Source organism: Typopeltis vanoorti, chromosome 16 (genome assembly GCF_054136105.1).
Source record: "Typopeltis vanoorti isolate ZY-2024b chromosome 16, IOZ_Tvanoo_1.0, whole genome shotgun sequence".
NCBI classification, from domain to species: domain Eukaryota; kingdom Metazoa; phylum Arthropoda; class Arachnida; order Uropygi; family Thelyphonidae; genus Typopeltis; species Typopeltis vanoorti.
In genome coordinates, this window is record NC_143564.1 from 108,283,180 (window position 1) to 108,297,047 (window position 13,868).

The following is a 13,868-nucleotide window of genomic DNA, read 5'->3' on the forward strand; positions in this document are numbered from 1 at the left end:
GAAATTTCAAAAGCAAAACACCCAAATGCACTCTGATGAATAAATTCAGTTTGTTCCTAAGGCAAAAATGGAATTGGTGAAAGATACGAAAGAAGAGTTTGAAAATATGAGCACTAGATTATATTCTTGAGGATTTTAGAAACAGATTCCAGTAACATAAGGAATTGGAACCCTCTGTACAGGTTTAGGATTTATACAAATAGGCCTTGTAAGAGTTAAGAATGTACAGAATGGCTTATTCTGAGAATAAGCCATTTTGTTGCATATGTTGGATGTTATCAAGTTAAGGGTTGGAGCAAACATTATAAACTCTATTCAGTTTTGATGATGTTTATTCTTTGAGATGGACTGAATCTTGCTATATATAATGGCAATAAAGGTTGATTGGTGATAAACAGAGGTAGTCAGTAAGTACCCTTGAGGAATAGTGGGAAAGGAGGATCCAAGAAGGCTAATTTTCCATCCTTTTTTTTTTTATTTTAATCTCATTGGTGAAGCTGATATATGCTATTGATATTAGTTAAGAGAGAGGGAAAGGCATTTTCAGGGTGAGGTCACTTGGCTAAATAATCATCTCCTGTGTTGTATTACACTAATGCTGGCTTGTATCTTTTGAAATGCATTGTTATTTTACCTTATTTGAATTGTCTGTTCATTGAAGGTGATCTGTTATATCCAGATTGAAATATTTGATTTAATGAAGTGTTATTAACTTTCTTGTGTCCATGTATTTTAATTTTTGTTTTTTAGAGAGAGTGAAGGAGATTGACTTATTGTATAATGCATTGACAAGACCACCTGAATAGATTTGATCATCTGATTTCCATTGTAATGTGAAACCAGAGATAGTTCAGAAATGAGTGACAAAGACAAATATTAGAACTGTGGATTGATTGTTAGTTATGAAGATGTTGAGGAAAGGTAAATTGCAGAATTTAAATAGATAGAAAAAAAGGTGATTTGACGAGCCTTGTAAGTTGGTGAGGATATTTTATGGATTAATACAGAAAGGATTATACATAGTCCATTTATTTTCAAAAATCATCTTAAAGGTGATGTTCATCTAAGTTTCTGCTAGGCATGCTACAGTAACTTGACCTTGTAGTATCATAATGTAGTATCTGGAGTAGCCCGAAATAATAATAATGCATTCCCCATGCAATAGGGCCCTCTGCATTTTTCTTTTATGGTGAAAAATGCATCTCTGTTGTTTTACTGGCCAGTAGTCATGACTAATTAACAGAGTTGGCTACCTAGGTCTGAACACAAAGCTTCTGAATTTTTGTCTGCGAGGATAGATGAAAGAGTTTGTATAATAGACAACAGTAGACACAACATGCATTACAGTCATTTTGGCTGCTTCAGCCTATATAGCAACAGTCCTCATGAAATAAATAATATGTATATCAAACCTGCAAATGACCTAATTTGCTTCAAATGATGGTGTGATCTTTTTTAAATTAAAAAGTTTTTGTATTTTATAAACAAAAACTTACTCAGAAGAATGTTTGCATTTTATTATTTGTCTGTACATACATACATGTATCTTTCTAATTTTAATAATTAGCTCTTTATTTTGCTGAGTAAGTTATGAAAGTTGGCTTTACAAACAAGAAAAAAATACTCCTCCTGCTTATGCTGTCTAAGTTATTTAGGAACTGTATAATTTCATAATTTTGGACATCAAGTTTTCCAAATGCACAACCATGTTTTTTTATTCTTTCTTCCCCCCTCCCCCCATTCCTAATAGAAAGAACTTAAGAATTGTTGTTGCTGGAATCCATGGAACTACAGCAAGCAGCTGATCTTTCTCTGAGGTAAGTATATCTGTAAATATATTATGAAATACAATCTTCAGCAGTCCTAATTAAAGCTTGTGATTAATCTGATTTTTCATTTAACATTAATATGTGGTTAGGATATGACATAATATTATATAGTAATTATCATCAGATCACACCATGGAGTCACACTCGCTGTAAAAAGTCCTCACTGTCATGCATTACTCATCAAACTGCACCTGACTACTTTTCCTGCAAAAACATGCTCCTCCTTGTACAGCTTCCTGGAATGGTTCTTGTTTTCTATCTTTACTGTACTTATGAAAGAAATCTCATTTACATTAATCTAGTACAAACTCTTCAACTCGTGCTTCACTCCTTCCTCCTATCCATGAGACCCTGAAAATAGGCATTCTTGTGTTTGACATCATCAAGAGAAATAAATGAATAATTTAAAAATTAAAATAAAAAGCATATTACTTATTGATAATGTTTACTATGAAATATTTGAAAATAAGAATAACGATGGAAAGTGCACATATGCACATATCTTGATAAGCATTTTTGCTGGTTTGCAGTTCTGCATCTCTTTGATTAAAGAGATGCAGAACTGGTCCAAAGAAACCAAAAAACATTTCATATCAAGATAACGAATTTCCCAAAGTATTGTAACCCATTAAAACCCATTCTGGATGCAAGGTTTTCTCCAGCTTCATTACTACCCAATATCCAGTAAACCTGCTAAGCCTTCACATTGACAAGATATCTTTTATAAAGAACATGTCACATCTCAGAGAACTCACTAGACACCTTGCAATAGAACCCATTGATCTACTTGCAAGCCTAGACATTGTTAACCTGTTCACCAACCTTCCAGAAACCATATAATTATGAGGGTTGTTTGAAAAGTTTGGTAAAAAAAAAGTTAAACACCTTTTTTTTTTTGAAAAAATCACCTTTCTCAACATGGTCTCCATCGAAGTCTACACATTTGTTCCAGCAAGTTTCCAATTTTTTCATCCCATCTAAAAAGTAGGATTTGTCAAATTGTGCAAAATAGTCATTGACAGCCTTAATGACATCCTCGTTCGAAGAAAATTTTTTTCTCACCAGGCCAAATTTTTAAGTTTGGGAACAAGGAACCAGGAAGGAGAGAGGGTTGTGGACTTTGCAGTAGCGTTTGATCTGGCAATTGTGAACTCGTTTTTCTACAAGAGGGAAGAACATTTGATAACATTTAGGAGTGGTAACAATAGTTCACAAATTGACTACATTTTGACTAGAAGAAAACATCTTAAGGTTGTGACAAATTGTAAAGTAATTCCAGCAGATAAGTAGCACAGCAACACCGACTGCTGTGCGCAGACTTTAAAATAAGATCGAAGATAAGAACCTCTGGATGCCATGGGGTGAAGACAATTAAGTGGTTTCGCTTAAAAGAGGAGAGTGTGAGGAATCGTTTTAGGGAGAGCGTGTTAGAGATGATTTCGGATGGACTGGAAAGTGTACAAGATTGGTGGAAACATAATTCAAAAGTAATCCTGAGCAGTGCAATCGAGGTGCTTGGTGAGACATATGGAAAGATTAGAGAGCAGAAGGAGGGTTGGTGGAATAATAATGTACACGTGGCAGTGACAGCTAAGAGGAAGGCAAAGCAGAAGTGGGACGAGTCAAGAGTGGAAGAGGACAGAAAGGTGTACAGAGAGAGAAAGCAAGAATCCAAGAGAGTTGTGGCATAGGCGAAGGCCATGCCATATCAAGATCTGTATGATCAATTAGAAACAAAGGAAGGACAGAGAAAAATTTACCAACTAGCGAAATGTAGAAATAAAGCAGCAAAGGACATCTTACATGTGAGGCAGATCAAAGACGCTGAAGGAAGAGTATTATGGAGGGATGTGGACATAAGAAACAGATGGAAAATATACTTTGAGGGACTTTTGAATGAGGAAAATGCAACGACTCACAGAGAAGATGGGCAGCCTTCTGAGGGGATGGTGCAGAACATCAATAGAGTGGAAGTGACAAAGGCCATGAAGAGGATGAGGAATGGAAAATCGGTGGGCCCCGACAGAATTCCAGTGGAGGCATGGAAGGCACTGGGGGGAGAGGGAATCGACCTGCTGTGGGACCTGTTCATGAAAGTTTGCCAACAGGAAAATATACCCGAGGAATGGAGGTACTCTTGTCCCCATCTACAAGGGTAAAGGGAATGCACAAGATTGTAAAAATTACAGAGGAATAAAGTTGATGTCCCACACAATGAAGATCCTAAAAATGAAGAAAGGGTTCTTGATGGTAGATTGAGGAAGGAGGTGGAGATTGCAAAGGAACAATTTGGTTTCATGCCTGGTAGATCAACAACAGATGCTATCTTTGGGTTACGGCAGATGATGGAAAAGTATCGAGAGAAACAAAGGGAGCTACATCTGGCATTTATTGATCTGGAGAAAGCATACGATAGAGTGCCAAGGCAAGAAGTCTGGAGGTGTCTGAGGGAGAAGAAGGTTCTGGAGAAATATGTCAGGTTGGTGCAGGAAATGTACAGAAATGTGAAGACAAGTGTTCGGACCTGTCTGGGACAGACAGAAAGTTTTCAAGTAACAGTTGGCTTGCATCGAGGGTCAGCATTAAGTCCGTTTCTGTTTAATATTGTGATGGAGGTGGTAACAGAGAAGGTGAGAGACGATGCGCCTTGGACAATGTTGTATGCAGATGACATCTTGTGTATATGCAGATTCAAGAGAAGAAGCAGGAACTAAACTGGAAAGATGGAGAAAAGTACTGGAAGAGAGAGGTATGAGACTGAGCAGAAGTAAGACAGAGTATATATGTTGCACAGTGGGTGGTGGACAGGAGACAGATCTGGAGCTGGAAGGAAATGTCATCAAGAAGTGAGAGAGACTTTAGATTCTGAGAAGAAGTGGGAAGAGCTGAGAAGGAAGTGGGATGCAGGATACAAGCGGGTTGGAGGAACTGGAGGGAGATGGCTGGAGTGTTATGTGATAAGAGGGTGCCGATCAATCTGAAAGGCAAAATCTATAGGACAGTAGTGAGGCCAGCTATGACATATGCTATAGAAACTGTGGCCCTGAGGAAAAATAACATCAGCAGGATGGAAGTAGCAGAGATGAGAATGCTTAGGTGGATGTGCGGTGTGACTAGAAAGGATCGTCTGAGAAATGACTATGTTAGGGGAACAGTGAAAGTTACGAACTTAGGAGCGAAAATACAGGAGGCAAGGTTGAGATGGTTTGGTTATGTGATGAGGAGGGAGGACAAATATGTGGGAAGAAGGGTCATGCAGATGGATGTGCAAGGAAGGAGGAAGCGTGGGTGGCCAAAGAAGAGATGGAGGGAGCTGGTAGAAGAGGACTTGAGGATGAAGACCTTGGATGTGGTGACAGCCCAAGACAGGAAGGTGTGGAGGAGACTCATTATCAACAGTGACCCCACTTAAGTGGGAGAAGCTGCAGAAGAAGAAGAATGACATCCTCGTTCGAAGAAAATTTTTTTTCTCACCAGGCCAAATTTTTAAGTTTGGGAACAAGAAGTCACATGGGGCCAAGTCAGGAGAGCACAGTGGATGTGAAACCGATTAGAATCACAATTCGTGCAATTTTGCCATTGCAATGGCCGATGTGTTGGACGGCGCATTGTCTTGATGAAGGGACACTTGTTTGTGAACCAGTCTTGGCCGTTTTTTTCTTCAGTTCCTCTTTTAAACGGTCCAACAATGACTCATAATAGACTCCTGTTATCTTCCCCTTTTCCAAATAGTCTATCATGATAATTCCTTGGGAATCCCAAAAAACAATGATCATCGCTTTCCCTGACAAAATGGTCTTCACTTTTTTCAGTGCTCTTTCACTGGGCATTGTTCACTGTTTTGACTGCTACTTGGACTTAGGTGTGTAGTGGTGAATCCAAGTTTCGTCACAGTCATGAATCGATGCAAAAAATCCTGCGAATTGCAATTAAACATCGCCAAACACTGTGACACCCATTGCACATACAGCTTTTTCGTGTGCAATTTTTTTGCAGGATATTATACACCCATTCAGTTGAGATGCCTACAATCTCGTGTACTTTCACTCAGTGGTCTTCCATAATGATGGAGGACCTTTCAATCATTTCCTTCGTAGTGACCTCAGTCGGGCATCCGGAGCGTGCTTTATCTTTGATGGACTTACGACCACGTTTAAACTCATTTATCCAAAAATAGTCTTTAATGCTGGTGCAGAGTCCCCAGCATCTAACTTGACTTTGATCTGCACGACTGTCCACTTATTCAAATAAAAGTGTTTTATCACTACACGGAACTCATTTTTCTCAATTTTTTTGAAAAATGCGAATACTGTCATTTTAAATGTTTGCCATATAAGAACTATGCTTCAGACGTGGCTAAAATTTTACCAGGGGTCATGAAAAAGATGATACGTACCGACACTGGTATGAATGAACGAATTGTATCGTCGTCTATTGGAAATTTACCAAACTTTTCAAACAACCCTCATACTACAGAACCTATTTCCACCAGACACTGTCGATCTCTTTAGACATAGTAGTAGCACTTTTTCTTCACATTCCAAGAGGAATATTTTGAACAGAAGGAAGGACTGCCAGTGGGTTCTTCCCTTTCTCCTCTGTTAACAAATGGTTCAAAAAGAAAGACTTATAGTACCAGGGAACATCATTTAAAGTTTTACTCAGATATATCAATGACATATTCATCTGGTCTGACTCTATTACTTAATTTGAGGAATTTGTTATGTACATGAATATTCATTCTCGTATTAAATTCACTTTTGAATTGGAAGGCAACAGGTCATTATTGTTTTAAGAAGTATCTGAGCAGAACATTCAATTTCTTAGTTTACAGGAAGCAACAAACACTAGACCTTACTTGCACACCACTTCCAATCACTTTCCTGCACAAAAAACACATTATTCATACCCTGCATGATAGAGCTTACGAAATCTCTACTAATGTAGACAAATGAAACCAAGATCTTGGATTTCCTCATTAAACCTTCCTGCCAAAGAATGGTGGTTATAGTATGCCCATGCTTTAGAAATCTTCACTTGGAGACTTGCCAAGAATAGTCGATTCATGCTGAAGGGGAGAAAGAAATGAAGGACGTACGAATTGGTTGCCAACACGCAAAATCACGTGCTTTATAGGTAAAATTTTCCAACTGTTATACAAGCAACATAGTTAACTACAATGATCATAAAAGAGAAGTTAATTTTCTGACGTGTAATAATAAACAACTCATCCCACATACGGATTGATTACCCTATTATCAGAGTGGATTCTCCTTCTGTTGACATGCGCAGAAGTGTCGAAGGGGCTCGAATCTGTGGGCGTACTATACAACAGTTAATTGGTTAAAATTCTACGTCATCCTCCCAGTTGGGATGAACACAAAACATGATATTACAGTGATTCTTACTTGTATACAGTCAGTCACAGATGGCATGGATATCAAGACTGCTAGGTTAATAGACTTTAACGATTGCCTTCTATCCCCTCAACAGGATCTCTGATCTCTTGAAACCTCCTTATCTACCACTTACAAAACCTAGTACAGAAGATCAGTTATTTTATCTTTGCCAATCAGTCATAGATGGCTTTCAAGACAAACCGCCAAAGAAGACAACAGTATTCTTGGATCTCACAGCTGCCTTTGATCATATTTGGAGACAGAAGTTAATAAAAATTGCATGCAATACTGGAATAAGGTGAAACACGTTAATTTGGATTTCAGATTTCATGAAAGGGAGAAAAATGAAAGTAAAAGTTAATAGAATTTATTCCAATATACATCGAACTTGGGAGAACCACAAAAAGGTTCTGTTTTAAGCTGACTCCTATTTCTCATCTATATGAACAATATCCATCCTCACATAACAAATGACACAAAAATAGTATGCTATGCAGATGATATAGCAATCTGGCACACAAGCTGTAATCCTCAACAATCTGAAAAAGTCCTAAATAATTCAATAAAAGACTTAGTAAGATGGGCAAAGAAACTTAAATTACAGATAAACCCAGAAAAAAACAGCATCTTCTCCACTGATAGAAAAAACAGACACAATTACAACCCCCAAATCAAAATATATAATACAAAATAGACAAAACTGTCTCCAAAATACTTAGGCCTAACCCTAGATACTGAACTGAGATTTACAAATCATATTACAAATATATCTAATAAAGCTATTAAAAAGCTTAAAAAGGCTTTGTGGAACAAAGAGGTGCCAAACCTGAAGACACTCAAAACTACATATACGGCACTCATACAACCCACTATGGAATACAAGAATCAAGAGCAGTCTCATCTACGAATAATTTAAAAGCTTAACAAGAGTTTCTAGTATGTGGGCTTCAATTACTAGAAAACAGAAGAAAACTCTCCACTGTTGAATTCACTAACAGAATCAGGAGCCAACAACAGGAACACATCTCACTCCGGACGATGCCTAGACTAAAGAGATCATCCACCTTACAATATGATCAGAAATTAGAAAATAGATTGAATTAGAGCACCTGTCCATTGAAATATGCATAGAGCCATTCTTTTTGACTATTCTACCAAAAAACACAATGATAAATTTAAATCTCCTGGAACCTTGTTCAAAAAAGGATTCACCGCAAGAAAATGAAAGAAAGGACTTGACACTGTACATCACTTAAATAATCTAAACCAGGGTTTCCCAAACTGTGTTCCGCAAGAGGTTCTCCTAGAATTTGTCATTTTAGTTTTCTAATCATTTTTCATGAATAAATATTTTTATAGTGGAAATATTCTGAGGAGAATAATATTCATGAATATGTCGAAAAGCTCAGACCCAGAACTCCTAATAACATCTGTGTATCGTTAATTTTCACACATCAAAAACTTTCAACATTTGGGAAAGGGAATATCGCTGTTTATGATCTGTCATAAAAATTGCCTGCAAGCGGATTATAACAATGGGCGGTGTATCCTCTGTTCTCAAAACTGAAGGAAATGACATCCGTGTAGCAAATGTCAGTGACCAAGCGGCATATTTTTAAACATGGAAATATTCATAAATTATCGTTAATTTTCACACATTGAAATCTTTCAGCAATTGGGAAAGAGAATACCGCTGTTTATAACTGATCATAAAAATTGCCTGCAAGCCGATTACAACAATGGGTGGCGTATCCTCTGTTCTCAAAACTGAAAGATATAACATCTGTGTTGCAAATGTTATGACCAATCAGCAAGGAAGTATAAAGAAATTTTTCCACTAAAATTTAAGATCATGGTAGTTTGTATCCGGTTCTCAAATCTAGTAATACTGAATACTTTCTTTGCAAGTTCGTATTGTAGGGTGAATGTTTTGAAACCATAGTGCCTTGATTTTTTAAAAGTGATAGGCCTGCAGATTTAAATTTTAATATGAATAAGAGACAAGGCAGTTTAATTTTGGTATTAAGAAATCTCTTATTGAAGGTAAAAATAATAAATTTAGTTTAATCCTTTATCCAAGTGTGTGCAAACAAAGTTTGTGTCTGAAAGTATCTTCAGGACTGGGGTAAAGTGGTACAACACTGGGCAACTCCTTGCAAAGGTGGAGCAAGCTACCAACACACCTATCTCAGTATCTCCCATAATGCAAAACACATCTCCTTGCAGATATGTATAATGTTATGCATTAAGGGAAGGGCCACTACCCAGATTAGTTTCGTCCTTTATTGAGGTCCTTTCAGTGGGAGCCAGGCCCAAGTGGAGATACCAGGCAGAAGAATTAGCAAGGTCATCTCCTCCTATAGGAGCTGCCAAACGGTGTGCCACCTTTTTATTAAATTACTCTGGATTTAGAGAAAGATGTTGGAAGTTTATTTTTCACTTGGTCAGACTATGATAAATTTAGTTTAATCCTTTATCCAAGCATGTGCAAACAAAGCTTGTACCTGAAAGCATCTTCAGGACTGGGGTAAAGTGGTACAACACCGGGCAACTCCTTGCAAAGGTGGAGCAAGCTACCAACATTCCTCTCTCAGTATCTTCCATAATGCAAAACACATCTCCTCAACACATAGCTGCATGGAGATGTGTTTTGTATTATGCTTGTTTTGCTTGTTGTAATCACTTGCTTTGTAGTTCACATATAGCCCTTCTTGACAGAATATTCCTCATGTTGTACAATCTCCGAAGTCAAGACTGCATGGTACCATTTGCCAGTCGGAGCATTGTGGCCACCTTGGTTATGGATAACTTTTCTGATCCTATGACCCCGTCCAATAATCTCACTCCCCTAGTCCCAGTGGTGAGCTATAAGAGGCTCGCCCGAGCCCTTTGTTAAATATTTCTCAAATTTGCGAGCCCCTTGTTCTTCTTGTTTACTTTTTTATTTTTTCAAAAAAAAAAAAAAGAAAAAAAAAACATAATTTTTTGAAATATATTAAGCGACAAACTCATACGGTAACCTAATAAAGTGATTTTATTAAATAAAATATTATAGTTACTGTTACTACCATTTTACAAATAAGAATTCACTTTTGGTAATGGCATATAAATAAATAGGACTATAAAATAATGCCCCATGATTGGTTCTTTTGATTATCACTTGAAGTATAAAAACAAAGAGAAATATAACGTACTTCAATATTATTGTTTTTAGATAATATTTATTTATAGATTGTTTGTCATAAAAACTTCTATCGCAAACAAAAGAAATTTATTTTGTTTATAAAAATTGCGGACTATTTCATATGTGCGATTATAAAAGATTTTATTCTTATTATATTTTGATAGTAAAAAAATGTTTTTCTTATGTAAGATAAATTAACACAGATGATTGTGTGCAAATATTTCATGTCTAGATCATGAAATATTGGTTTAAAAATGATAGCCTTTGCAGGTTGTCCCTTCATACTTCTTGGTTGACATTTGTACACAGGCTGTATTAATGAAAGTTTTTGTGTGAAATACAGCTTTTTTTTACTCGATGATGCGAGCCCTTTCTTAAAATTTCCATAGCTCACCACTGCCTAGTCCCCTCCATCACGTGTTGCCTCAAGTAATTATCTCTCAGTAGGTGTATAAATTCCATTTCCTTTCTGTCATGTGATCTTTTTTCCTTCCGGTCTGTATCTCCAAAGTTGAAGTCGATAACAATCACTAACAAACATAACAATAACTCCACCTGTACTCATTGTACTGATTTGCTAATGCATGTCTTCCAGATCATCTATGAAACTCCCTGGCCTATAGCAACAACCAACTGTATATTTTGCCTTACTGGCATTTATTATCGGTTAGTTATTTACTTTGCAAACAAATCTCTTTCTCTCTTCTTATATTTTTTATTTTTTTTTAATTATCTCATCTCATCTCATTTTCTTTTTATCCTCTTTGTGTTCAGGGTTTATTAATCATCGGACCTCAAACCGTTCACAGGATAAGGTGGTCAGCCCTACGCCCCGGTGTGTCCTATAGTGTTGAGTTCTCAAGACCGGTTTGCCTCATAAATTCACTTATGCATGTCTAGAAATTATAGGATCATATACTATCCCCTCCACCTAGCTACTTACAGGACACATATATCACAATTATTAATTAGTAATCGTAATTATTAATAATTCATTTGCCAGTAATGAAAGTACACTATAATGCTGATTATCTGTGCTGAATTATACAAATTTCATTAAAAAAAAATTCTGTATATAATTGGATTTGTAAAATAACAGAAGTCATTACTACTTATTTTAAATAATATTGCATCATCCTTCTAGTAGAACTTATTTGCCATCACTGTTATGGTTTTCCATTCTGCCTCTGGCAGTAGAATGGGATTCTTTCAACGAGGACTGATGAGGAACTACAACCAGCTGCAGAAAGATTGCTTAAATTCATGGAAAGTCAAAGTAATGTTGATAACATTGGAGTTTTACAAATCCGTGGGTATATAAGAAAAATAAAACAAAAAAAAAATAACGCTACAAAGAAAACAAACAAAAACCATGGATTTTCTATTTAAATAAGTTTAAAATTTTTCAGTTTTGTCTTTACATACCACAAGAATGTTTATCTCGTGTTTTTATAGGATTTTTTACGTTTTTAACTCAATAAAACATAATTTGGATTGTGTCTTTTTCAATTGTTTAGGCTCTAAGGTTCTCATTGGAGAACCACCGAAAATTGATGTTTTACTGTATTTCTATTCACCTTGTTCTTTCCTTTACATGTCCCATTCTCACATGGCTCATTAATGATGGTTTGCATATTATTATATGCAAATTACCAGCAAAATATAGCATTCTCCTTCATTATTATTTTCCAATATGTTCGAAAAACAAACACATCGTCTCCCCCCCAACACACAGATTTAGTTACAAGTAAAAAACCATCACGATAAGTAGCTCGTCTGCCAAAATGCAAGCATGAAATTTCCACGGGGCACAGTGTTTCCTCTTGCCCTGTCAGATAAGTTGACAGTGAGAGAGAAGTACATTAATAAAGTACTTCTAAGTGATACATGAAACAGAATTTAACAGTAAAATGAATTATAAGCTTCAAAGTTTTAACATTCAATTAAACTTTAGAAATATTTCTTGGGTCTTCATGCTTACCACTTTTCTTACTCTTTTGATACCATTATTACTTTTCTTTCTTTGGTATGCATGTTAAATAGAGTATTCAAGCCATTGGTATGAATGTTGACAACATGGCCTGCACCAAATAACATCTTTCATTCATAGCAGGTTTGCACTCCATCCTGTAACCCCCTCACTGTGCCACCTATGGAAGTCTCACACTCTGTCATCTGTCTACATGCAGTTATTTAATGCACACAGCACAGAACACTCTGATTTCCTTCCCATCTATACTGATGGTTCAAGATTTGAGACCCTGTGCTGCTGTATTTCCTGACTTGATCATATCCAATCCACTTGATTGCAGTAATTATACAGTAGAATTGCATGCAATTCAACTTGCAGCTTGTGCATATAAAAGAAAAGTACTACCTGTAGTGTTTGATTTATACATACTCATTGAGTTCTTTATAGGCTGTCTCCTCTCCTGTGTACACTCAACATCCAGTACTTTTCAAGGCTATACAACTGTTGTACCAATTGTCAGAGCACTTAGGTTTGATATTTAGATGTGCTGGATTCCTAGCCACATCAGAATTAAGAAAAATAAGACTACAGATACTTCTAGATTAGCTCCTGCATTTTCCAGATACTGTTTGTCAATTCACTGTACAGACTACAGACCGTTTATAGAATCAAAGCTAATAACCCAATGGCATTCAACATGGCAGCAAGCACTAACAAATAAAATTGCATGAGATTAAGCATTAGCAGTGAAATGAACATGAAAACAGAGGAAGTTGCTCTGTATAGGGTTAGTCATTTTACGCATTGTTATTTACTGAGGGCTTATGCCCCCCCCCCTCCAATGATGAACAGCGCAATCCACCATTTGTCATGTTCGTGGAGTACTAGCACTTCACCAAAGAAAGGAATGAATTTTTTCCTGCTCTGCTTGAGCCACATGCACTCAGGCAGATCTTATCAGACTCAGAGAAATTGCATGGTTAAAAAGAATCAATTTATACAAACATGTTGGGTTATGAATTTGATTTGTATATAGATACTGCTCTGCATATTTCTTAAAATTTTCTTTTTCTACATATGTTATTTACTAATTTATTTTTATTATTTATTATTATTACCTTGAGTACTGCTTCAGTACTTGTACCGATAAATTCCTAGTAATTCCCCCCTCCTAACATAATTAATCTCTTTAATTTTACCATTCAGGTTACTCACTTAGCAGGACACCTTATATAAATGGATAGAGGGCACGGCCAAACGGACTCTCTCCTCCTCTAGCCAATTTCTATATGGAGCATTTTGATACTGCCATTCTCAAACCTATCTGGCCAAGATACATTAATGATGTGTTCTCCACTCAACTCAGATACAGATTCTTTCCTCTTCCACTTCAACAGTCTACACCACCAAATTCAGTTCACTGTAGAAAAGAAATTAATGCTAGCCTGCCTTTTCTAGGCACTTCAATCACATCTTTTCAATGG

General features: G+C 36.5%; 1 protein-coding gene across 5 annotated transcripts in view; it reads left to right on the plus strand.

Annotated features, from left to right (window-relative positions):
• The window catches only part of LOC150098253 (transcriptional repressor p66-beta-like), a 98,742-nt gene that overhangs the window by 24,493 nt on the left and 60,381 nt on the right, over positions 1–13,868 (plus strand). For all 5 annotated transcript variants that reach the window (XM_090406167.1, XM_090406163.1, XM_090406166.1 and 2 more), the window contains exon 2: positions 1,751–1,817. In XM_090406167.1, the coding sequence (XP_090262293.1) occupies positions 1,783–1,817 (35 nt within the window). In that variant the 5' untranslated portion in view covers positions 1,751–1,782. The remainder of the gene's footprint in view (positions 1–1,750; positions 1,818–13,868) is intronic.